Source organism: Pecten maximus, chromosome 6 (genome assembly GCF_902652985.1).
Source record: "Pecten maximus chromosome 6, xPecMax1.1, whole genome shotgun sequence".
In the NCBI taxonomy this organism is placed as follows: Eukaryota; Metazoa; Mollusca; class Bivalvia; order Pectinida; family Pectinidae; genus Pecten; species Pecten maximus.
The window spans coordinates 42,216,275-42,240,596 of record NC_047020.1 but is presented as its reverse complement, the minus strand read 5'-3'; the positions used below and the strand labels follow the sequence as shown (position 1 = coordinate 42,240,596).

The window sequence follows — 24,322 nt, the reverse complement described above, 5'->3', positions numbered from 1 at the left end:
TATATGCTTGCTGATATCACCGAATAGAATTAATGATAATAAGTGAATATACCAGAGACATATATAGATATGTCTCTGGATATACATAGCTAATTCAGTGCATGACAACCCAGTCGGCTGTTTCTATTCAAATCTTAATAATGTACGACATGGCTGATCCGTTTGAATCATAATTCAGTTTATTTTAAGCACAATCTTCTATTCTATAATTTCTTTGTATAAAATTTACAATTGAATCTGCATCGAACATTTTTTTGTCTAAATTGGTGCAACAGGTGGACGGAATATATTCGGTATAATGAATTTGACGGTTGTTATTAGTCTCCCATCTGTTGACAAACGTTCCTTTGTCTATTTTATATGTGTACATGGTTTCTTAAAACCGTTCTAAACACTCTCCGTGACGAGACAGGGGAGACAATTGTGACTTTGCCAAGCACCTTGGCGAAGCGCTCTAGTGAGTGTGATCAATTCGTGACGTCACGTAGATACTGAAAAGAGTCAAAATGGCGGTCGAGGTGGTTGGCGATTTCGAACTGGAGAAAATTAGAGCAGAGATTCAACAGGAGAAACAGATGAAGTAAGTTTTTATTTTCATGATGGTTTAGCTCTAATTCAAAAATTCACCACAATAGTTTCAATAGCTTTTTTAGTCAAAGAAATAAAGAAAACACGCACCTGTTCTACTGCTTGATTAGGGTTGTTTACAAGGCTAACGTACTGTCATGACACGGGGCCAGCATGAGATAGGACCTACTGGAAGGCTAAGTCTAACCTCCTAGCTACTGTCTGTTCATTGTAAACAAATACCCCCTGATCTTATTATACTACCTTTTAAACTATGTCAATATTGAAGATTTACCCTATTGATTGAGTTAATGAAACGCCCATCCTACCATGAATAATCAATATGTCTAATTGTTTATTTTCGTGAAAAATGCAAACATGTTTTCAGCAAGTACTAGGTCTACTGATGTAAATTAACGAGAATGTGTTTGCATTGCTATACCAGTGTCTTAATGTATATCTAGTGCTTGGAATGTTTTCCATATATATCTATAATCAATAAATAAAATTATCTAAATTTCAGTGTATGTTTAAAATAAGTGAAATTTAAAAATTATTTGGCCTAAACAACATCCCAATTACAATGTGTTGTTAATATTGTGTGCACCTAATGCATTTGTTTGTTTTTGTGAATAAATCTCTACTTAAACTTTACGAACATAATCACCATGCATAATTTTATCATTTCTAACAAAAATTAAATAAAATCAGCCACTTAAAACCAACAGACCACCCTTCATGGTCTGAAGCTATGTATCGATGTTGTGATTGCGCGAGCAGTTAGTTCTGACTCGAAGTTGATAAAAAATCAGTGCAATAATGAAACTACTCTTTGTCTTACTGCTATTGATTCATGGCTGGAGGACCTGTTTTTGTTTATAAGAGTTTGGTCGTGCCAAAGTAGTTTATCAGTTCATGCTACCTCCTGAGTTTTAGTACTGGTAATTTATACATAATTAAATACCATATGAGTTCATTAATTTGCAGAAATATGGTTCAGCAGCTAAATTCAATAGCTGTTAACAAGGACTGTCTTTGAAGTTGATTTGGAATGGTAGTGATGTAATGATGTAACTATTTCTGGATGTGTACAATTGCAACATGTGCATGATATCTACAAGGGATTATACTTTAAAAACAAAGAAAACCCACAACAATAAAATAATGTTGTGTTTGATCAAGTCCTTTCTAAAGTCTCTGATGTGAAAATTCCTCTGAATTAACTAGTTATAAATATAACATAGTTTCTGAATATGAAGAATTATATGTCCTACTCAGCTTTTTGCAATGAGAAAAAGTTCTGTTGCTTAATCATTCATTTAAATACCCTGTTCATACCATTGAAATGTTTTGAACAAATCTTAATATGTAAAATTCCAATTTGACCAATAATTTATTATGATTTTCTTGCCAATCCTGAACAAAAATTTGAGGTCACCATATTTAAAGCTCAGACATGATATTTACTGTAAAAAATAACTTAAATGTAAAATGGAGTGAAAGTTTATCTCTATTTATGGAAGATAATTTTCAGTAACATTTAACATTTTATTATATTGTAATTATACAACAGTGTCACATTATTATCAAAATGTATAAAAAGGTTAAATGAGATTTAATTAGGTTACAGCTTTAGTTAATGCTCAATTTTAAATATTACTTTGATCCTGTCCATTAATATGTAATGTGATCGTAGTTAATGTTGGACTGGCATGGTACCATTATTGTATAACGTAATTGTATATCCACCGTATGGCCTGTTTACTCGATTAAATTGGTCATGGAATTTGATCCATTTCCCAATTTAAATATTGGAAGTTGGAAAGATTCCAAATGACAAGGAGGGTTCATAATACACATGTAACTTAGATTAAAGTTATAAAAGATAAGACCTTGATATGATTATGATACATTTTAATTTAAAAAAAATAATAATATTACATATGGATAAGTTTGATTTACTGTAATTTGTACAGTTTTAGTCATGATCCAGGCTACACACACATTATCCCCCCCCCCCCTCCCCCCCCCTTCCCCCAGGTAATGAATTTAAAATATATTTAATTGTTACAACCTCAATGTGTCTGGTAATGAATCTAAAAATATTTGTTTGGGTTTGGAGGGGAGGGGTGGGGTTGGGTATAGGAGGGGGTTGGGTTGGGTATAGGAGGGGGTTGGGTGGGGTATAGGAGGGGTTGGGTGGGGTATAGGAGGGGGTGGGGTGGGGTATGGGTAAAGTATAACTGATGATTGAATATATGATCGATCACCAATGTTATAAATTTTATTCGGTTAATTGAGTAATCATAATTATTTTTTTTTTAAACTTTTGAATTGATTTATTATAAACAATTTCATTGTTAACCCATGAATATCACTAACATAAAAACAGCTGATAACAGATCTTTTTAAAACTTGCTTTATTTTACAACAATTGCATAAGAATAAGTTTAAATTAAATATTAATCGCTGTTGTTGATCTGATTAAAAGCATGCTTTGAAGTCTTAATTTGGCAGGAAATCTGATTATCCACAAAAGCACACATGGCAGGACAAGTCATTCCATATACCTTTTCAGGTCCGATCGCAAATCAAGCCCAGGTCGCGAGGTTAAAAATTGTATGATTTTTTTTTTCAATTTTCAGGGAAATGTTAGAGCAGTCTACTGCTGAATTACAATACACAATCGATGAACTGGAGAAACGGTACGATGGCGTTGTGGATGAGGGTAAGTCGGCTGTCAACTTCATTAAAAACACTTTCTTTCTCAGTGAAGTTTTCCATGCTGGGGTGAAGACTGATGATCAGTAAAATCTAAACATGACTAACTTCAGTAACTTCTGTCATTTTAGCTAAATAATATGGTTGAGGAGGTCACCCAAAAATTATTGCTTTTTCTGAAATTGAATGATAAAAGAAAGTTGCATGATGGATTTTGTCAAACTTTTTGTGTTATTTAGATAGTTTCTGATACAATATATGTTCTTCATTCTTTGAGGCGTTTTGATCAAACTTCATACACAATAAGAAAGGACCATGATATTTCAGACAAGTTCGTTCAGCTTTTTTGGGTCAATTAAGGTCAAGGTCATTAATACTAATACTATTTTTAGCCGGGGTTGGTAGGGGACATGTACTGTTATTATAATCAATACAATTTTTTATTTATTTTTCGAAAATGAATTAAAACAGATACAGAAAGTATGCATATCTTTTACTTCTTTTTAATAAATTTTTAAATAAAGGGAATCTGTAAGTCATGCATTTTCCCCACATTGCTAGTTACCATGGTTACTACTTGGTAGATTATGTCAACATTATCATATACGTAGATGAGTTCTTACTTCAAAGTTCAATACTTCGGACTGATAGTTCTATTCAAGTATTTAAAGATTTCTCTAGAAATCCTATGTCATCATATGTTAATGTAGGTAAATATTTACTTTACAAGCATTTATTAAACAAATCTTCTATATGTACATCTCTACGTTAAGAGTAAATTAGATTTAAAATCAAGTGTAGATTATATATAAACATAAATTTAGGAGTCTGTTCTTTTAAATTAAATGTTATTTACTCTTTGTCTGAAATTACATTACATATTGGTTTCCCTTCACAGGGACTTGGCATGGATTCCCAACCCACGAGTCTCTGTGTTTCCCTTAACATATATATACCTTAGGATTTTTTGTACTTTTTGATCACCCTTTTCAATGAAGCACTGTTGAGGTAGTTGATCTTTCTAGAGTATTTTTATTTGTAATTTGCTTTAACTTTTAATCGAAATCTTGTTTTACTAAAGGAAATGAAATAAAATATTTCTGCCATATAGTGCCTTGTGTATTTGAACTCATTTCTTAATTTAATTGTTTGAAAATTAAGTAATGAAAACATTCTTTAATTCTTGAATGATCCCATGTGGATAAAACTATAGGAATATCCATGCAGTCACCACAAAGAAATCCTATGTTCTCCTTATTACTATATTCTGGGACAATTTTACCAGATGGAACCCATTTTCCTGACACATATCAAACAACATTGAGTTGGACTCTCATGGAATATTTTAGGTTATAACTCCGGAACAGAAAGGAAATGCTTCCCAGATTGTAACTTTGGGACAGTTAGGAAAAATACATGGACTTCCAGTAAAATTTGGCCGGAAAACCTGAATCTTTAAGAAAAAATATTGACCATGGACACTTTTATCTCTTTTTATATTGATGACATGTTACTTAATTATTAAAAATTAAAAATGTGTAATAATTTAAGCATCTATATGTAAGATTTAATATCTTTTTTTTTTTATTACAGGAAATGAGTGGAAGACAAGATGTGAAACGCAGCAAGAAATGAACGAGCAGCTAGATAAACAGATTTTTATGTTACAAAGTAAAGTACAGGAGGCTAAGAGTAACCTAAAAGACGGTAGGTACATTAGTTATACATACATTGGTACAAGGTGTCTCGCTTTATATATCAAATGGTATAGGGTGTTTCACACAAGCTTGTTATGTAGGTCAATTCTGTTTTATATGCAATTCACATGCAAGGTAATGTCAATCACTTAAATATATTTCTTATTGAGGTCAAGGGTACTATCTTAAGTTATATTAATTTCTGCTACTCCACCGGGTTCAATCATACTGACCGGGCGCTGGTGCTTTACACCTGGGCTTCGATGAATTTTACACCCGGACTGTAAAATTCATTGATTCATTGAACCCGGTGTACTCTTTCTCATGAAAAATAAATTTCTGAATCCTATTTAAAAAGACAAAGTTACTTATAGCTTTGAAAATACCATATACTGTATAATCACATAATGTGATGAATTTGCCTGAGGTATGAACAAATAAAAATAAAAAATGGTTAAAAAAAAAATATACCCAAAATAAAAGGCCAAGATCAAACCAACTGATTGAAAATACGGGTTACCTAGCTATAGGTTACCTGTGAAACATATTTTATGATGTTGTTATTTAGATATATCTCCATATTTATAAACAGCATCAAAATGGGAGACAAATTCTTAGCAAGGGAAGTAACTCTAAGCTAGAAAATACAATTCTCTGTTGCTTCCTCTCTACTCACTATATGGAAAAAAAAACTCAAATCAAAAATGGAAATTTCTTTGTGATTTGGACTTAACAATTTTTATAGGTTTTTGATACACAAACAAAGAAAAAAAACCCTTATGAAATCAATTGTTATATTAAATTACTAGTACCCTTTATCTCAAGTATTTATTTCACTACAACACATTTTTAGTCTTGTACAAATAATAGCTTAATCAATGCAGCTAATTAATGCTGTTCTTAATTTGCAGTTCTAAAAAATCTTATATTTACAAATATTGAGTTTGGAATACAGGAATTTGCATATAATCTATATTGTAAGAAGGAACATTTCATTTTCTGGAATTAGTCATTTCACAGAATACATAAACAAAATATGGCTATATGTGAAGAAATTGACAGGAATCTGGAAATTATTAATTATTGTTAATTGAATTTGTAAATTTCGATATTAAATTCATTTTCATTGATAGACAGTTTAAGCCTGATATCGCAATACCTGACATAACTTGGCAAATAAGCATTACATGTGAAATGACAGATTTTAGAGAAAGATGTTTCTATCTACAATATATTCAGTGCTTCTCTTGATTAGAAACAGCAACATCTTAGAATTGGAATGTAAATTTACATCCAATATCCAGTTTCACATTTCATAGTATTTCAAACATGAAGCTGTTTTCAATCAAATTTTGATATTGTATTACAGAAATTCAGGGTAATAATTATATACATGTGAACATATTATATTTTCTTATAAATATTGATATTAATAATGATTTAGTACACTATTTACATTGATAGTGATCTTCTTATAATTAGTAATATATTTTCACAAAAAAAAAAACTGTAATATCATATTTTGCTGGAACTTTGTTCATTTCAATTGTTTGAAATACTGGTAAGCAGAAATTAGTTGATTTAGAAGTTAATAAAAATGTTCACATTAAACATTATTTCCTTTTTAAAGTGCTTCATTTATCATAATGTATATATTATTTTTAAAAAGAAGAAGCGTTTGATTATTTCGCTTGTGTAGTTGTTGCTTACTTGTTGAAATGTATATATATTAAATGGTATTGTTTGCTTGTAGGTGTTGTATTATCCCCCCCTTATTATGTTACAAGTAAACATCCATATATTTCAGTTTTTGCTTTTATGTTGTATCATTTTGTATACATGAACATTATGAGCCAGACCCACTGGTACCGTCCATTGGGTATGGAACTTATCATAGGTTTTGTAATATTCCAACCTCTGTCTTGTAAATAAATACTTCGGTTCCAGGTTCAAGAATCATTAGACCATTTAGAAAATTTTCCCACTTATATGTCACCTGGTTGTTGATGGTCACAGAAAAACATGATTTTTCACTATTTACAACATATAGCAAAAATACAAATAGGAAATTATTTCTATTTCTTACCGATCGACGAATATACACAGACAACTCAAATGACTGTGAATGCTAAAATCTATAGTAGGATGTATGGGTAAAAGTCAAACATTAACATCAGACAACCTTAAATGTCCTCTTATTGTTTTCTTTATGTAAGAACCTCAGGTTATGCAAGATGGTAGAAGAATTAGGATTACGATTTTCAAAATATGTTAATTTCCCTTTTGCTATTCCAGTGGTCACTAAACAGTTTATATAGGATTCCTGCAATTGAAATTTGAATAAAAACTGTATTTTTTGATAAATCATAGTAAAGAAGATAGAACTTATAAATCTAGACTTCATTTGAAATCATAAATGCCATTTTACAGACCATACCACACGTTATAGACGTAGCAGAATTTTCAGAGATGTTGGAAAAACACTTGGTATGCTTCACAAGGGTTTAAGACAATTAGTTTTTCTAAATATACATTTTTTTTATGATATTTTGTGAGTAATTATAATGTAATGTCCTCTCCTTATTTGGACAGAAGCTTGGCAGCACTCATCAAATTTCAAAGCATGCTCAAAAGTGTTTGGCTTCAGTCATATTCATTAAATAAATATGTCATAAAAATCCGCAATTAAAATTATACACTGATATCCAGCTATGGTCTTATATAATAATATACATAATAAAACATATATACAATATGCTTTACAAGCCAATATGATTTTGCGAACACAGACATACATTTAACAACCGAACAGTTTATAACTTTTGTCTTAAACCCTTAAAACAACAATTTTTGATGATATTGAAATCTATGAAGAAATTATTTGAAAAACAGCATGGATTGATATGAATTAAATGCACGAAATAGAATTATTTGATTTGTACCTGAAGGAGTCTGTTAATGGCATGCGATTGACAAACTGACATGATATGAATTTTCCCGTTTTCATGCTGATGTTAATTAGAAAAATAAAAAAGTTATTTTTTTCTGGGTGAAATACTTGATATTTGTTTGAACTTACAGCTACTGTGATTTGTTTAACATTCAGTCATATATTTACAGGTATCCAATTTATATTGTCAATTAATTATGCAGTTATATAAAAATAAATGCATTATCACAATTTACATACTGATATTTACCATTGCCCACCATGAAGTCGCACACTCAATGATTATTATAAACATGTATATTGAAAGGAATTTGCAATCTGAAATATATATGGAATCCAAAGAGAACGATTTAATTTATCGACAATGTCGTGTTTACATATATACCACATCACAGTATTTTGAGAATCAAGAAAAACTAGAGTAAAATAAAAAAAACATTTCTTTTACGTTGTCAAGCAATGTAATTGTATATATTACATTTGTTACAGTCCCTGTTACAAAAGGTTGGTCTTACACAGTGTGAATCCCCCATAAATGCAGTTCTATACCAGTTCCATATTCACAAAATCTTTAAGCCCATTTCTGGAAGTATATCAAATCTGCAAGTCACGAAATCGCTAACTACCCGTCTGTATTAAATACTATCAAATCCACAATTCACGAAATCGGTAATACTCCTTGGTGTTAGATTCTATCAAATCCACAATCACGAAATCATTTATTCCTTTTTTCTGCAAGTGGATTACATGTATATAAAATCCTAAATTCACGAAACTGTTAATCCCTTCTCTATATTATATGATATCAAATCCATAATTCACAAAGCAAACAATTTTAATTCACTCTGTGTTGAATCATATCCAATGGAATATAATAACATTGATTCTAACTAACTTCAAACACAGCATATTTGCTTAATGGGTGATCAGTCTTTTTTGAAATTCGTTCATCATGAATCGTTTTGCAAATCAGATTGATAATGAAAGCACATTTACTGCAGCTGTCGTAATAACGTACACTTAATGGCGAGTTATCGTTACACACAAATCATATCAAAATGTATAAAAATACATTGCTAAAATTCACTGATGATGATCGACTACACCATTTGCGCATTAATTAACAATTAATAACTGTTGATAAATGAGGTAATTGTTTATTGCAGAGCACTGTTAATTTCTAGTTATATTCAGTATAATAATCAAATAATGAAATCAGTCGTAATATGACATTAAGAAATTATTTCTAAATTGAAATTTATAGAAAATACAAAGTTTTGCGATATAGTTAGGAAAAACAAATACCATACATGATTACATTTAGCGTATGGATGAACACACACTCAATTTATAACTTAATTACTGCATTGATTGCAGTATTAGACCTCCACTTGTATAATTACTGGTGATAATGTTAATAAAAAAAACCTGACACAATTTACACAATTTGGTAATGGGTAATTATAATGTAATAAACTGCTTTCTGAGCTCCATTGCTACATACTAGATTTTTGTTTAGCTTCGTTCAAGACTACCAGGCTCAAATATGCTTAAGTCTTTTAGAAGTCGTCTTCTCGAAAACCAACACACATAGAAACCTGGTATTGGCCTGTAGTATGCAGGATGCATGACATTGACCTTAAATTCAAGGTCATATGAATCAAATATGCCAAATTATATTAAACTCAGGTGACCATTAAGACCCATTGACAATTTGTTGTTCATTAGTATCATTGTTGGTTAGTCCGAAATAATAAAAAATGACAATTTTAGTCACCGTTTTATTAAGACTTTCTGGTAAAATTTATATAAGTTGAAATCCTGAATAAAAGCAAGGGTTGTAATAGTTCCAATCGGTTTGATTTTGAAGTTGTTAGTATTGCAAAGACACTGCATATTTAAAGTAAATTACTAAGCTATTTGAATTACAAAAATGTTTGAAAGTACTGTATGTCCCTCGAAGTCCAAACATTCCCAACAACATAACAATTCCTTGTATGACGTCAACATTTTCCAGGAAAACTTACCTCAAATGAATGACAGACGTTTTATCCGTATAACAGAATATCAATATATTTATTCATTAGTACATTGTTAGTAACGCGTCATTAATAGATGCAACCTGATACTGACAATTTAATTAAGTTTGTAGGCTTTCATTATTTCGAATTTTGTATGTTTATGCAAATCTAATTGTTTTTACTTATGAAGACCCCGGCCAATACTTAAAAACACTTGCAGGTAAAAAGCATGCTTTATGGAAGAAATTTTCATCCTATGTTTAAATACTTTCCCTTTTCTCCCTTAAACTCACACAACGGTAAATCCCTGTTCACCTTCCACACCAGTGACTGCACGTTTTGTTCGTTCTATTTGAGCACACGTCATCAACAATCAGCATGAAGGTTAAAGATGATAATTTATATATTGCATGCTATATTGATGATTGGGATTGGTAAAAAAAAACGTGTGAAATGTGAGGGTGTGTTGATATTTTTGTTTATATACATATATGTGGGGCAAAGAAGTAATTCTAACAGTGTGGACAATGAAAAATGTCAAATTTTCGAGGCAATTCGCCCCTTTATTACATATATATTGTAATACATATTTTGATAAGAAATGGTAATTAGAAAAGAGTCCAAAGACGGAAAGTATTGCACAAAATTACATCGGTACAACCAGTGTTTCTTTTATGTTTTTTTTCTCGTTTCTGTACTAATAACTGAATATTACCCGGAAGTTATCATGCACCCTTTTGTATTCCATTTCTTTCTGTCTTCAGACTTTTAGAACGACACGTAAAAATGCTTTAGAACCGTATTGTATATGGATTACGTATCGAGTGATAGAAAAGAAGAATGAAAAGATATGTATGTTCATTGTACGCATATATCATGTTCTATTTATATCAAATTTCTGTAAATAATTGACATAACCTGAAAAGAATGTACTCCTAATTTTACCTAAACATGCTACTATGTACTAATGCAGTGTCAAAAAAATGATAATTATAATGAATTAATTATAAATCAATACCCCACACCAATTTGAAAAGCATGTTCCGTTGTCGTAGAATTCTACATATTATTTGTTTACACTTACACTGTCCCCATGCTGCAGATATTCGTTTCATGTGATTATTATACAAAGTCTGTGTTTTTTGAGGATATAAAAAAAAACAGAAAAAAAATCCCCAAAAAAATCAGACCCCCCCCCCCCCCCCCCCCCCAATAATTTCATATTATATTCATAAGAGTCTTTTCTAGCTGTGTCAGAATACAGAAATAAATAACGATTTAAAGGAACCATAAAGTTTTAAAAATAGGTATTGAAAAAGATAGAGTCAATTTCATAATATCCACAAAAATCCAATTTGGATTCAAACATCAGGAAAACAAAACAACAACAATAACAACAGCAACAAAAATAACAAAACAAAATATTTTTTCTTTGCGCAGATTCATGCAATTGCAAAACAACCTTTGCTCAAAGTATGACCTGGATATTAGAAAAGAAGTGCATGTGCATGTGTAATACTACAACAAACCTTTGTTACTGATGCATTGTTAGATTAATACCAACTCTTTGTTGTGTCTGGTTCTAGCTAAAGAAGCAGTGGAAGGTATTACTGATTACTGCAAGTTAGTCGTACTTGATTTGCGAACCGCTAGAATATTACACGTAATTATCACAGTATTTTTATCGGACACGTTTAAATTATGCAAATGAAATATTTTTACACGTATGCGCTATTTACACACTGTATGTATGATATCTTGTGTATATCTATTGTTCAGTTGTACACAAATTTGACTGAATGTTATTGCATGTTTTGAATACAATTTAAACATTTTGCTTGAATATTTGTGTATTTATTAATGTGTTACACTCACAAAGACAGCTTTAATGTATAATTTGAAGCTACTTAAGTAGCGTTTTGTGTATGATTTTTGTGTGTTTTAACCTATACTAATTTCATCATGTCATGAAAATTATATAACGGACACAGAACTTAGGTGTTTCACATTCCACATAAAGTCTGTCCATCTATCGCTTAAGTCATAATACCACATTGATAACTACAGAACCATCCTTTGACAACATAGGTTTTTGCATTATAGGTCTTTGCAAATACATATATAAATAAAAAATGGCATTTAAATTCAGTATTAACACCCACAAATCTAATACGTCATCAAATTAACCACGCAGCAACACTTCTTCGTTGCTATTATTAACTCAAAAACGATTACTGTGTTAATTTTTGCAGCTGGGCCTTACATGGCTAGTAGTGATCTCCCCAGTAGTAATGGCAAGGATAATTCTATTATGAGTTATGTGCCATCAGATTCAATACCCAGTACAGCCAAGACAAAGCCGGCGGGGATCACTATAAACATAGCAATAACCAGTCCACGCCAAGGTACATCAGTTATTCCCCTTTTTATTTCAACTTTTGGGATAAAGTTATTTCATTTTTTTCTATCAACTTGGCATGGGATTTAATAGCTCTATTAGGGCCCTTGTATAGTTTGGTATCTCAAAACCGCATGAGTGGATGGGACATTATATATATATACTAAAAATTTAAACAATTCGAATGTCATGTGCTGTGAAACATATTTCCTTGTGGTTAGTGGTAAAGGTTTTATTCAAAGACATTCTCTTCTTATTTTTTAAATCTAATTTTATAGATTTATCTTTTCCGGACGAATTTCTCTAAACTACGGTCAGGGGAATGTTCTTACAGAAAAAAAAAGATTGAAAGGCACAGTGCATAATAAACTAGTTATTTCGTTTGTGAATATTGAATTAACTAGATGTTACTTAACCAACACAGCATTTCAAGGAAACGAAAACTTAAAAATATATCCTGATAAATGCGCCTAGTTATACTAAAAATCAAGTGATTATTCGAAAACGTACTTCACAGCTCTCCTAATTACACGTGGAAGAAAACTTTTTATTCTACATCGGATTTAAAAAATATCACACTTATCACTCAGTTATAAACTTAGTCAAATTACATGTGATGACAATATAATGCTTATGATACTTTATGAATAAAAAAACTTGTTATCTTCAACAAGCATTAAAAAAGGCTAAATTAATTTCTAGATAGAAAATGCAAAAAAAAAAAAAAAAAAAATGTATATATAAAGATATAGATGTACATTAAGACATTTGAAATAGTACAAGGAAAATTTGACCAGGTGCCCCGGAAAGGTAACACCTTCTATCTATGGAGCCGTCATGCTAATAGAGAAGTAGACATGTAGCGAGATGTAGATACTAACTAACCTGTAGATGTTGTTTGTGAGCTGTAGACTCTAGCACTGTATGCAAATTAGAATCACGTGCACGTCTAGGATATAAGTGTAAGCATTTGTTGTGGTAATGCTTTCATTTAATTTGTAGTGATGGTAATTAGATGAAATAGACTTTGAAGTGGGTGGCATTAACACAATGTGTTTGGGTCATAATGATGTTTTGTCCGAAATGATATATATATGGTGAAGGCAGAATATTTCGTCAAGTTTATAAAGTTATATTTAGTGTGAAGTAAATGCCAGCCTAGTGTATATGGTTTTTCTTTCTTTCAAACTTTCAGGAAGAGACAAGATATTTAATGGTAGGAGTATCACAGATTTATGTATTTGGTTTAATATTTATTTAACAGTGTTCTGGGAGAAGGGAACTTATTTATTTGTGACTGAATAACCAATGTCAAAGGTCAACTGTCCTGTGGTTTACAACTTGTAATCTGTACTGAAGACTTCATTGTAGTTTTTTGTTTAACCAATATTTACGATAAAAGCACAATGTAGATAATATACCACACATTAATTGGAATGGAAATATCAGATTATTTGTAGTCTTCTTATATATGGTTTCTTTCCTGTTCTCGTTATGTTCAAAACATTTAAATAGATTGTCCACAAAGGATTTAAACACCATGTACGCTAATATAAAGCACGATGGTAGAAACTTTGGTTTTGCAATTTGTATATGTACCCAAATCTACAATTTGCTATTTCACTACTGAACTACATGATATTATACTGTATTTTGTATGTACGCAATTTATTTCTTCATCAAAATATCAAATTTGTATCATATCGATTCAACATGGTGGACCATCTTAATATATATATAATCTTGATAAATGAATTAATACATCAAATGATCAATGCATTTTTGTACGTTTGTTTTATTTTACGAATAAATCCCGGTAAGTTGCATTAAATAATGTATGTTTGTAGTTAAAGCTTATCGTTTTGTTATTTAAGCTGGAAAATCGACAAAAGACATGAAGAACTTTGACGATCTTTCGGACGTAAGCTTGGATTTAGTATTGAAACTGTTTCAGTTTGGGAGAAGAGCTTTTAATTTTGTCAACATAAATTAAGTTTCTTAAATTATGAAACGTTTTTATGTAAAAAATCAATCAAAATAATAGCAAGAAATTATTAGGTAAAAGTTTGTAGATTTAACAAGCTAAATGATTTTCTTAAAGCATGGACTTGAATTTTCCCGTATTTATGTAGGCAACTCCACACATGGTCCGCATGTTGGAAAAGGAAAAGAATATGTTACACAGCCAGATGCGTGATATAGAATGGAGACTCGATCAAGAATCCAAGGTAAATATGACGAATAAACCAGAGACGAATTCACCTCATAGGGCAGTCATAAGGTCTAGACCGTAGCAAGGTTTAAACATACAGGGTCTTTGAACAGATTCCCAACCCCGTATATGTGGGTTACGGCTTCATGCCACGTCACTGTGCTTGAACCCAGATGTGATGTTAAGCGTATTTGGGATTGCAGGTATTATATGAAACTTGTAACACTCCTTGAAAGAATGACTAACTTTTCTGGACATTCCCTTGTAATAACGGCTCTGACGACGTGTTTTAAATCATGTTACAGATTTATTTGGTGGTCGGATGGAACAGTGGTAGCACACTTAGTTTTCTCACATAGGCGACCGGGGTTCGATTCCTCGATCGGACGTAAAAAAGTTTAGGGTCACCTGCCCCACCACGTGGGTTTTCTGCGGGTACTCCTGTTTCCTCCCACAGTAAGACCCCTCGCTCGCTTCCATCCCGGCCAACAAGCATGATTAATATTTATTAGAATTGATATAACTTGTTTCACAACTGTTGTAAAATGAATAAAGTTAAACATTTACTCATGCATGACATAGAATTAAAACCGCCCGTAGAAAATATTTCTTTTAAAATTTGACACATTAAGAAACGCGTGTTCACACAAATACCTTTCAGATGTATATTAATGCATTTATAGTCTTTAATCAGATTAATGTTAATAATTTTTAGCATTTGAAAATAATTTTCTTTCATTCCTTCAATACTGTTAGTCAACAAATTCTTTCATTCCTTCGACTTAAAAAACTGTTTAAATTAACATGTGATATTTGTGTTTGGAACGGAGTAGTTATATATTTAAAAATCCACAGAATATGAGCCGCTCGAAAATATATGATTTCACAGTTTGTAATTTTGGATTTAAAGTATGGAGTTTTTTGTTGATTATTCACGACAATTTTTTTATGCAATGATGCACATTACAACAGACTATGACATGCATTACTATAAATGCACTGCTTTATGTGATATTAATAAAACAGTTAATATTTATTTTAAAATCAATCAACTGTTTCATTCTTTACTAAGGCGTATCATAAAGCGCATGAGGAAAGGAAGACCTACTCAACAGAAATCCATGCTGCGGCTACCGCTAATGCCAGAAACAGACTACCATTAACACATAGGGATTTGGAACCAATACCAGGGTCACGTACACCACGAGATATGGGCCGGTAAGTGATCTCCTCTCTATCAAATATTGAAATTAGAGAATCATTTATACATTTAAACCAGTTTTAGGGAACTTGAAAAGAGAGAAATATTTTCCATGTCCTATTGTTTGTACTTATATTTGAGACACCGGTGCTTGCTTCCAAGCTTGTTTCGTGTATGGATAGCAATATGAATTGTTAACGGAGCAGCAGTTAGAAGGCTTTATTTGGTTTCTCAAATAGTAGAACATCTAGTTTATCAATGGATCTTGTTTTAGTGGTATACAATTTTTATTTACGGATCAACACCATATTTCACTGTAGTGTACTAGTAATTAAACCATAAGAAAGAGCAATGATCTTTAGTTTTAGGTGCTCTCATATTGACAATTGGTCCAAGCAAAATAAAAACCACCCTCCTCCAAACTTTCGTGGACCTCGATACATGGACCCCACGTGGACCAGTTTTTCACGGTATATTTGTCACCGATAGTTGCGAGCTAGATACTTTGAGGCGTATGTTGTAAACATTTGCTCTGTATGATCGTTAGAATGGCAATTACAATACCGTAGTAACAGGATTTTGGTTAGTGCTAATTCCATGTTATTATTAATATTAAGTTGTGTATACGCTAATAAATATGTTATATTTAAATAGTGATAATTGAAACAGTTTGAAAATTGTGTGCCGATATCAAATATTTATACAAACATCAATTTCATTATTATACATAATATTCGTAACAATTCAATCGAAAAATACAACACCAATCAAACTGGTTCAATTTCTTACAATGCATGTTATGTTAATTTAGTTAAGTGTTCAAGAACCCAAGGTTCTGTACGTAATTATCGGTTGATAGTAACAATGTATTTAATAAAATATTTCATGTTTGATACGGAAACACAAAAGTGTTGCTAATATTAAATTTTGAAGTTTTGATTTTTTTTTTATCAATTGCCTTGTATTGTCTTATATTTAGTTTGATTATAACATCTTTTTTAACACTTCCTAAAGTAGTTTAAAATTCCTCTGAGTTTACTAAGGTATCTTTCACTTTCTTCTTTTAATGACTTTTAACAATCCTTTAAAACTAAACTTTCTATTCTGAATAATTTCTAATATTAACACTTTTGTAACTTATTTTTATTGCATATTATTCTAAAATTAATTAACATATCTGCTTTGCCTTTCTTGAAAGTATCACGTCCAGAATCAGCAAAGTAGATATAAGATTGCAGTTGGAAGGTTTCGATTTTCCAAGCGAAGGGTAACACATATTACCATAGTGTTAAAGCGTCCTGTTCTTTTGTTTATCCATATAAAAGAATAACTACATCATTCCCCTGTAAATCACCTTGTGAACGTTTTTCTGTTATTCAAAATTTGATATTCGTGAAAGACAAAATCATTTATCTATTATTCGTGAAAGACAAAATCATTTATCTATTATTCATGACAGACAAAATCATTTATCTGTTGATTTTCTAAAAAACTTTCTTCCCGATGTTATTAGCCCCGTTAGGAGTAGTATGTTAGTTTCGTATGCACAACAATGAGAGATTGACTCTTATATGACTTATTACTAAATGGAAATTGTATATGTATATTGATTATGCTGATTTCAAGCCACTTGTAAACGGTTGTTACGTGATCTTTTTACATGTTTGGATGATGACGTGATAGAACAACATCCATGACACTTATTTCAAAATATCAAATAAGTCATTATAGCTGTAGTTTATATCCTAGAAAAAAGTCATTACAACTGTGATTTATTCTTTTATTGGATGAACTCATTCTGTTTGTGATGGGAATTTGCTAGATGTTGCAGTAGAGGAAAGTAGTGTTTTGTGTCCCGAATAAAGCGTGTTAGTATCGGTGTTTATCTCACTCTATTTCTATATTCTTTTATATCTATTGCTTGACTATAACTTACGGAATAATTAACTAATATATATCATAATCACATACAAAGCTGCATTTTCATTTCTCATGCATCTTTAATGTCAACCTTTCTGAGACAATTTTGAGTGAATTTGCTTTGTACGTATATTGAACCTTGGGTACTTGAAAAGCCTATGTTGTTTTTCAGACTGCTGTGTAACGCTTATTAGAGTTTATATTGATAGAGTCCGGTTGTATTATTACAATTTTCATGTAATAGATTTGCCAATATTTTGGCGTGATATTGGATTGTGCCCTCGTTTAGTTATGTTACTGAAAATTTGTCAGTTTTTGGTGAGTGGTGTATTTTCGTAGAATCCTGTGGTATTCTTGATATTTATAAAACGTTTAAATTGGACATGGATTTTAAATGCATTTTTGTAACTAATTCTGGAAAGATAATCGGCGAAACAGTATTTTTTGAAAAACAAAACAAAACAAAAAAACCCCACGAAATTTGAGTCCCTCAAAAATATGATTTATAACTATGAATTTAAGCGTAAAGTTTTTGTATGGAAATTAACAGGTCAATAGAAGATGCATTTCATATGATTAATGTAAGTTGATCGATGATATTACTTGTTTTGCAAATGTTTCAAAATAAATAAAGTTAAAAAGATAGCACAATAAAATATTGCTCTAAGCATATGTTCAAATATAAAAAATGGTTAAAGCAAAGGTTGCTCTAGTCCAATAAATCATTATATTTCATAATTTGTACACTGGGTAATCTTAAAGAATTATCAAATGTGTATAAACATGTAGATATCAATGGTTAAACTATTCCTGTGGTGGTTTAGCATACTATTCGCTCATTCTCTCATACACGGTAATTCTGGTTATATCCCATGCAATAATCTTCATTTTTCTTCGGCTGAAATACATTGCTAGCCATGTAATACAGTCTCATAATTTGACTATGAATAATGACATGACGTCATAGCGTCAACAAAATGGCTGTCTTCGCACAAACACTTGAATGTCATTTTTTACCAGCTGAATAAAGAGAAAAGTTTCGAAATTTTTGCGCTGTCATAGGTTGCCATTTTCTTGTACGGTGGATTGATATCCAGTAACTTCTTTTTAGATTTTTATCAAAAGGCATGAATGCAGGATAGGGGAAAATTGCGATAGGAAAGCCAGATAGATAAGACAAAAATATCTTCTCATATGTGGGTATAGGGAATATGGATATACTACCCTGAAAAAAAGCCTCAGATTTTACCACATTTTGTGACTCCTCGGGTACAGTATCCTTATCAGCCATACCCACATTTGAAAGAGCCTAACCTCACTAGATGTGTTATGTCCATCGTAACGTAAACATTTTATATAGAAAAGTTTCAATGTCTATGTTTCCTTCTCCCATCAAAGCTCTAGAGAGAGGTATAGTAATATTTCACATTTTGGGCACAGTGTGTTTCGTCCTTTTATCGATGCACTTGACGTAGTGTTAGCAATATATACTGTATTGTAGTGATGTATATAATGTGTATATATATATTGTATGCTTCTAGGACATATGAATCCCCTACTGGTGAAACCGCGCCGGGGAGGGGGAGGGTTTCGTGTCAAGGTCGCTGTTACTATGGTTAAAAAAGCCTTGTCAGAGCTCTAGCAGCTTCATGTCTTGAATGATTAAGATCATCAAACTTCATACAAATACAAAGGGCCATATTTGGGACAGATTCGAGTTTCAGTGTTGTCAGGTCAAGGTCACTACTATTTCCAGAAAATTCTTTGTCTACAGTCTGGCGACTTCATTCCTTGAGGGATTATGATAAAACTTAAAACAAATACAAAGGATCATTATTGTAATATCTCGGACAAAATCACTTGCTATTTAAAAACAACCTTAGTCAGCGCTCAAGCGGTTTTATTCCTTGGGGATTTTGATGAAACTTCATATGGGTACAAATGACAAGGTCGAGTTTTAGCGTTTATCAATCAAGGTCATGGTCACTTTTACTATTCAAAGGGGGAAGGCCAGTAGGGGACATTTATTGCTTAAGCAATATCCAGTAGGCTTGTTATAAAATGTTTAAGATTTATTCTACATTATATTATTTTGTCTTTCGTTTGTTCAATATACTTTTAGAGCTACTGTTGTCTGTGAATGTGTTGTGATTGTAAGTTGGGCTAAGAAATATGATGAATGCATTGAATATTGAATGAGATTTCACAAAACAATATTTTTCACAGTTAAGCGTTGTTCCAGGAATGTTAAAATAAATTATAAATCATGAAATACATAATGAACGTATTACATGACAGTTAAGATACACGACGTCTGTTGTTAAATTTAATGAGAAAAACACATTTGTTAAATTTTTTGCAACATAGGAGTAAACCGTAAAGATTTTTCAAAATGTGAAACATTTAATAATCGTGGAATGAATCTTTAGTGGAAAAAGGCTTGAATTTTATTGATACTAATTCTGTTCTACAGTGAACAAGGAAGGCAGTGAAAACGTATGTTTTTCACGTCTAGTAGTTGACATCGCGTTTAGTTCATGTATATGGCATCGGTATATACTGATACTGAGATATGCTTAAATTAACGTATATCAATTGTTACACTTCGGTACCATCTGAAGATCCACTTTATGAACAGTCTTCGGCTTGGTCGTGAGAAGTAAAAATCTTTGATGAACAGCTTTCGGCTTGGTCGGTGGAAGGAATTCTTCTTTATAATCAGCCTTCGGCTGGTCGTTGGAAGAAGTTCTTCTTTACGAACAGCCTTCGGCTTGGTCAGTGGAAGAAAATCTCCTGATGAACAGCCTTCGGCTTGGTCAGTGGAAGAAAATCTTTACGAACAGCTTTCCGCTTGATCGGCGGAAGATATTCTTCCTATGAACAGCCTTTGGCCTGGTCGGCGAAAGAAATTTAACATTAGCACTATATATAATTTAGTAGTAACGATATGTATTGTTTCTGCCTTGCATTATTGTGTCCCGTAATTATTGTATGTCTCAAAGATGGTGAAGGATGTCCATAGATATTCATTGTCCCGAGTGTCATTATTACTCTCTATTATATATTGATATTAATACAGTTTAATACCATAAATATCTACACATATATGAATATGTAGTAATGATAATGACCTATAAATATATTAATAATATCAAAATATGTAATTTACGTTGTATTGTATTAAACGTAAAAGGAAAGAAACTAATTTCATATTTGAACTTTTTAAAATTTTATTTCTGTTTTGAAATAGTTATACATATGTCATACATTACGCATGGGGATTAATGCTGCTCATTCTGTAGCTCATTAGCGTATTGATGTAGAGTGAGCATTGTTGTACTTTGTTATATGTACTTTGGCATGAACGTATTTCAAACGTAATCTTGGTAAATTTGAACCAGAAGTCAACTTCCATCATATTTCCTTTCACTTTCATTAGGCCTAGTTAATGTTGTCCTGATATTTTCAACAACACAGAAGAGTTCCAAAATTCTGAAACAGCATTAACACCTATACCGTAAAACAGGTCGAATTAGTAACTTCAATGGAAACAATAGTTACTGAAATGAAAGGTGGTATGTCGGACCAGTGACGAACGATTCTTGATAACATAAATTAAGTTTGGTGACTTGATGTGCCTTAGTAGGAAACCTGCTCGATTGTCCTGTTATTCATTCATATTCTACTGCAAGTTGAAATTCCTCCCACATGTTGCCCTGTATTAGTTTTAATAATGCATAAAATCCATTAATATATGACCGTGTAATATACAGTGAAATGTTGCGCCGTGAGACTTTTTCGATCAGTGTTATTGCTGCAAATATTTTAGGTCACGTGACCCATCTTGGTGAGCGGCATTTTAGACTGCTCCATAACCATCGAGTACTATTTGGCAAGTTATTCAATGTACCTGTATTAGGTGGTTTGCATGAGTAAATGGCATATTTATAGACATAACGATATTTTCTCAGATTTTCATTTTCTCAGATGTTCAGCATTTAATACCCATGCTTAATGTCGATATTTATTTTATATCTTCATCTTTATTCATTTCTTTATTTATAATATAGTATTACAATATCTAAGAATGCAATATTTTGTTTGTTTGTAGTAATATTCCGGAAGATCAAAGAATTATAGATCCCAAGCGAGGACCAATACGGAAGACGGCTGCTGTTAAAAGTCTTCCAAGTCTTGAAATGACATAATACATACGTACGCAAACAACAATAAAACATACTTAACGCAAATTATTTTGTATGTAAATTGTCGTTTTAAAATCATATGTATATATTGTGAACGTGATGCTCTAGTGGTAAATTTTAAAAAGTCTTATTATCTGTGATAAACATATATATATATATATTTGTCTGTGCTATTTTTATGTATTACTAAATTACTAATATTTTCTGAGCTGAAGATTTATTGAGAAATGTTTTGTATACCGAAATAAATATCTTATTTTCACTTCACGAAGGCATCTTTTCAAATAGTTCGCGGCGGGCAACATATACAAGTTGGTATTACATAAATATCTCTGCGTCTTTCCTGCATCGGGAAACAAATTTCTTTCCTTGTTTTTTTTTTGGTTTTATTTTTTATTTTTCAAAATTATCGCTCAGTTCTGTAAATAATGAGATGAAAAACAAACATTAAATTGTTTGATAAATTTAAGTGTATGTTTGGATTATGTCACTAATTGTTTTTTTGAATATAAACATTCAAGCATGCATTCATTTTTGCTATCTTCTACTATTTGTCAGAGTTTTATGTTTCTCGAAGGGTGCTTATTTGTATATATTATGTTTAGTTATTTATTTTCAGTTTCATAATTTGATGGCAATTGTATTCACTCAACTGTAAACAATATTACTTATTTCCAATCTATTCAAAGCTAGTCATATCTTGATAAGATACCCTTCAATATCATTTTCGAACATATTAAAGATTATATACTACCCTACAATTAACTTGTGTTATTTTGAAAAAAAAGAACAATATCTCTTTAATTGCATACCATATGTGTCATAACGTTAATCTTATGATTTGGGCATTCATTATATGTTTTAATCGTATAACAAAAGTCTGATAGTTTTTACTTCTGAAATTTATCAAATTGAACAATTTTCTTACGGTATGTTCACCGTACACATCAAAATCCCTGTTCTATTGGTATACAATGTCCTTTTTTAAAGCGACGCCATCATATTCATTGTTTGGTTCGTCTCCCCTTAATCGTTATTTTGTATAGCAGTAAACAAACAAAATTGATCCAAAACAGGCCGAAACATATTTAATCAAATCACATAATATTTTCTAATCGGGTATTTGATGGTGTTTTCTGGTGTTGGTTTTGATATAAGTCTTCTGTATCTTAAGGTAGCATATGTCCTTAAATTTTTCTATTTTGATATAAATTTTATAAAAAAAATATCGTATTCAGTTGGTAGGTTACTGTTTAGTTCAACAAAATATGTGTATTATAGCAGTTCGTGATATACATGAGTAAACTGCGTTTATTCATAGTCTGATAATTTTTCATTACTTTTTGAAATGCAAATGAAAGTCACGCACGGATGATTCACATTTTGTGCATGGATAGCTAAATTTTTATTCGTCAAACCATTCTTTTGAACTTCAGTGTTTTCTGTTTCTTTTCCCCCCGCATTCATCTATTTGAAATGGACTTTGTAGGAACAGCGAAGTTTACACGCATACCGTGTTGCACATTCCAATGGAACTTTCATTTGAAGTAAGAAGAATTACCAGACTACACAATTGTAATGTTTTGTTTGTGGTATTTTACATCACAATCCGTCCATAGTTCAGACTACATGTACTTACGTCATGGTTCTGTTTATAGAAACCTCCTTTACCGTGATGTATACAAGATTTAAATTGAATCGGGTATAGAAAATATGAACCTAACATAATATGCTATTGTTTATATTTAAATCCCCAATATGATTTGCTGGCATTAAATCATACTTCATTATAATCAAATTAAGTACCGGGCAAACTTTAGATAAATTAGTGGTTTATATATAATTATGTAATTCTGCTGTTAATTGTATGGGGAATATTGCTATAATAAAAATGATATTCAGCAAGAAAATGGTTTTAAATTATGTCATTTGTGAGTGGATTCCGGACTCCATCGAAACTATATAATTTGGCTGGTTTGTTGAGAGTTTCGGATTCTGGCGAGTCTGCTTTGAAATCATTACATTATACAATATCATTATAATAGTTGTGTTATATATGTAATCATGTATACACACACACATTGGAATCGCATATAATTGATAAAATGATAAATTGTACATGCTATTTACATTGGTATTCCTATTATTATATTGTCAGCTGGTATAACATCGACAATTAAAAAATTTTGATTCACAGAATTGAAAAGGTCTTGGAATTTCTTTCGAGAAGAAATCGGCCTTATCCTTTTTCAATTCATCCAAATGAGTAAGGTACTGGCCACCTTTTTATTTTATCCACAAGTTCAACAATGCCCATTTTCAATGAACAAATTATCTGACCACCAAGTTTATGAGATGTTCTTTACACTTACTTACCTGGCCCTTATGCAGGCGAGCTGTACACCGCTGATTGCAGCATTGCTAATGTCT

At 31.4% G+C, this 24,322-nt stretch overlaps 1 protein-coding gene across 17 annotated transcripts; it reads left to right on the top strand.

The window, feature by feature from the left end:
* Window positions 1–471: 471 nt before the first annotated feature.
* On the top strand, window positions 472–23,928 carry LOC117329825 (coiled-coil domain-containing protein 169-like). 17 transcript variants are annotated; one of them, XM_033887985.1, is made up of 12 exons: window positions 472–580; window positions 3,213–3,295; window positions 4,882–4,995; window positions 8,425–8,439; window positions 10,147–10,176; window positions 12,209–12,361; window positions 13,550–13,570; window positions 14,229–14,275; window positions 14,487–14,582; window positions 15,639–15,784; window positions 19,086–19,097; window positions 21,799–23,928. In XM_033887985.1, the coding sequence occupies exons 1-12, from the start codon at window positions 507–509 to the stop codon at window positions 21,893–21,895; spliced, it is 888 nt and encodes a 295-aa protein (XP_033743876.1). In that variant the 5' UTR covers window positions 472–506; the 3' UTR covers window positions 21,896–23,928. The 17 variants fall into 17 exon arrangements, with proteins under 17 accessions (XP_033743876.1, XP_033743873.1, XP_033743868.1 ...); XM_033887982.1 differs by lacking the exon at window positions 19,086–19,097 and adding an exon at window positions 16,966–17,034; XM_033887977.1 differs by lacking the exon at window positions 19,086–19,097 and adding an exon at window positions 16,130–16,237.
* Window positions 23,929–24,322: the final 394 nt, after the last annotated feature.

What these genes read in the sequence shown, in the direction of transcription:
- LOC117329825 (XM_033887977.1), top strand. Translation starts at nt 507, where the DNA reads ATGGCGGTCGAGGTGGTTGGCGATTTCGAACTGGAGAAAATTAGAGCA. An exon ending in AAGAGACAAGATATTTAATG is followed by an intron (nt 13,571 to 14,228) that starts GTAGGAGTATCA and finishes TTGTTATTTAAG; the next exon opens with CTGGAAAATCGACAAAAGAC. An exon ending in ACGTGGACCAGTTTTTCACG is followed by an intron (nt 16,238 to 21,798) that starts GTATATTTGTCA and finishes GTTTGTTTGTAG; the next exon opens with TAATATTCCGGAAGATCAAA.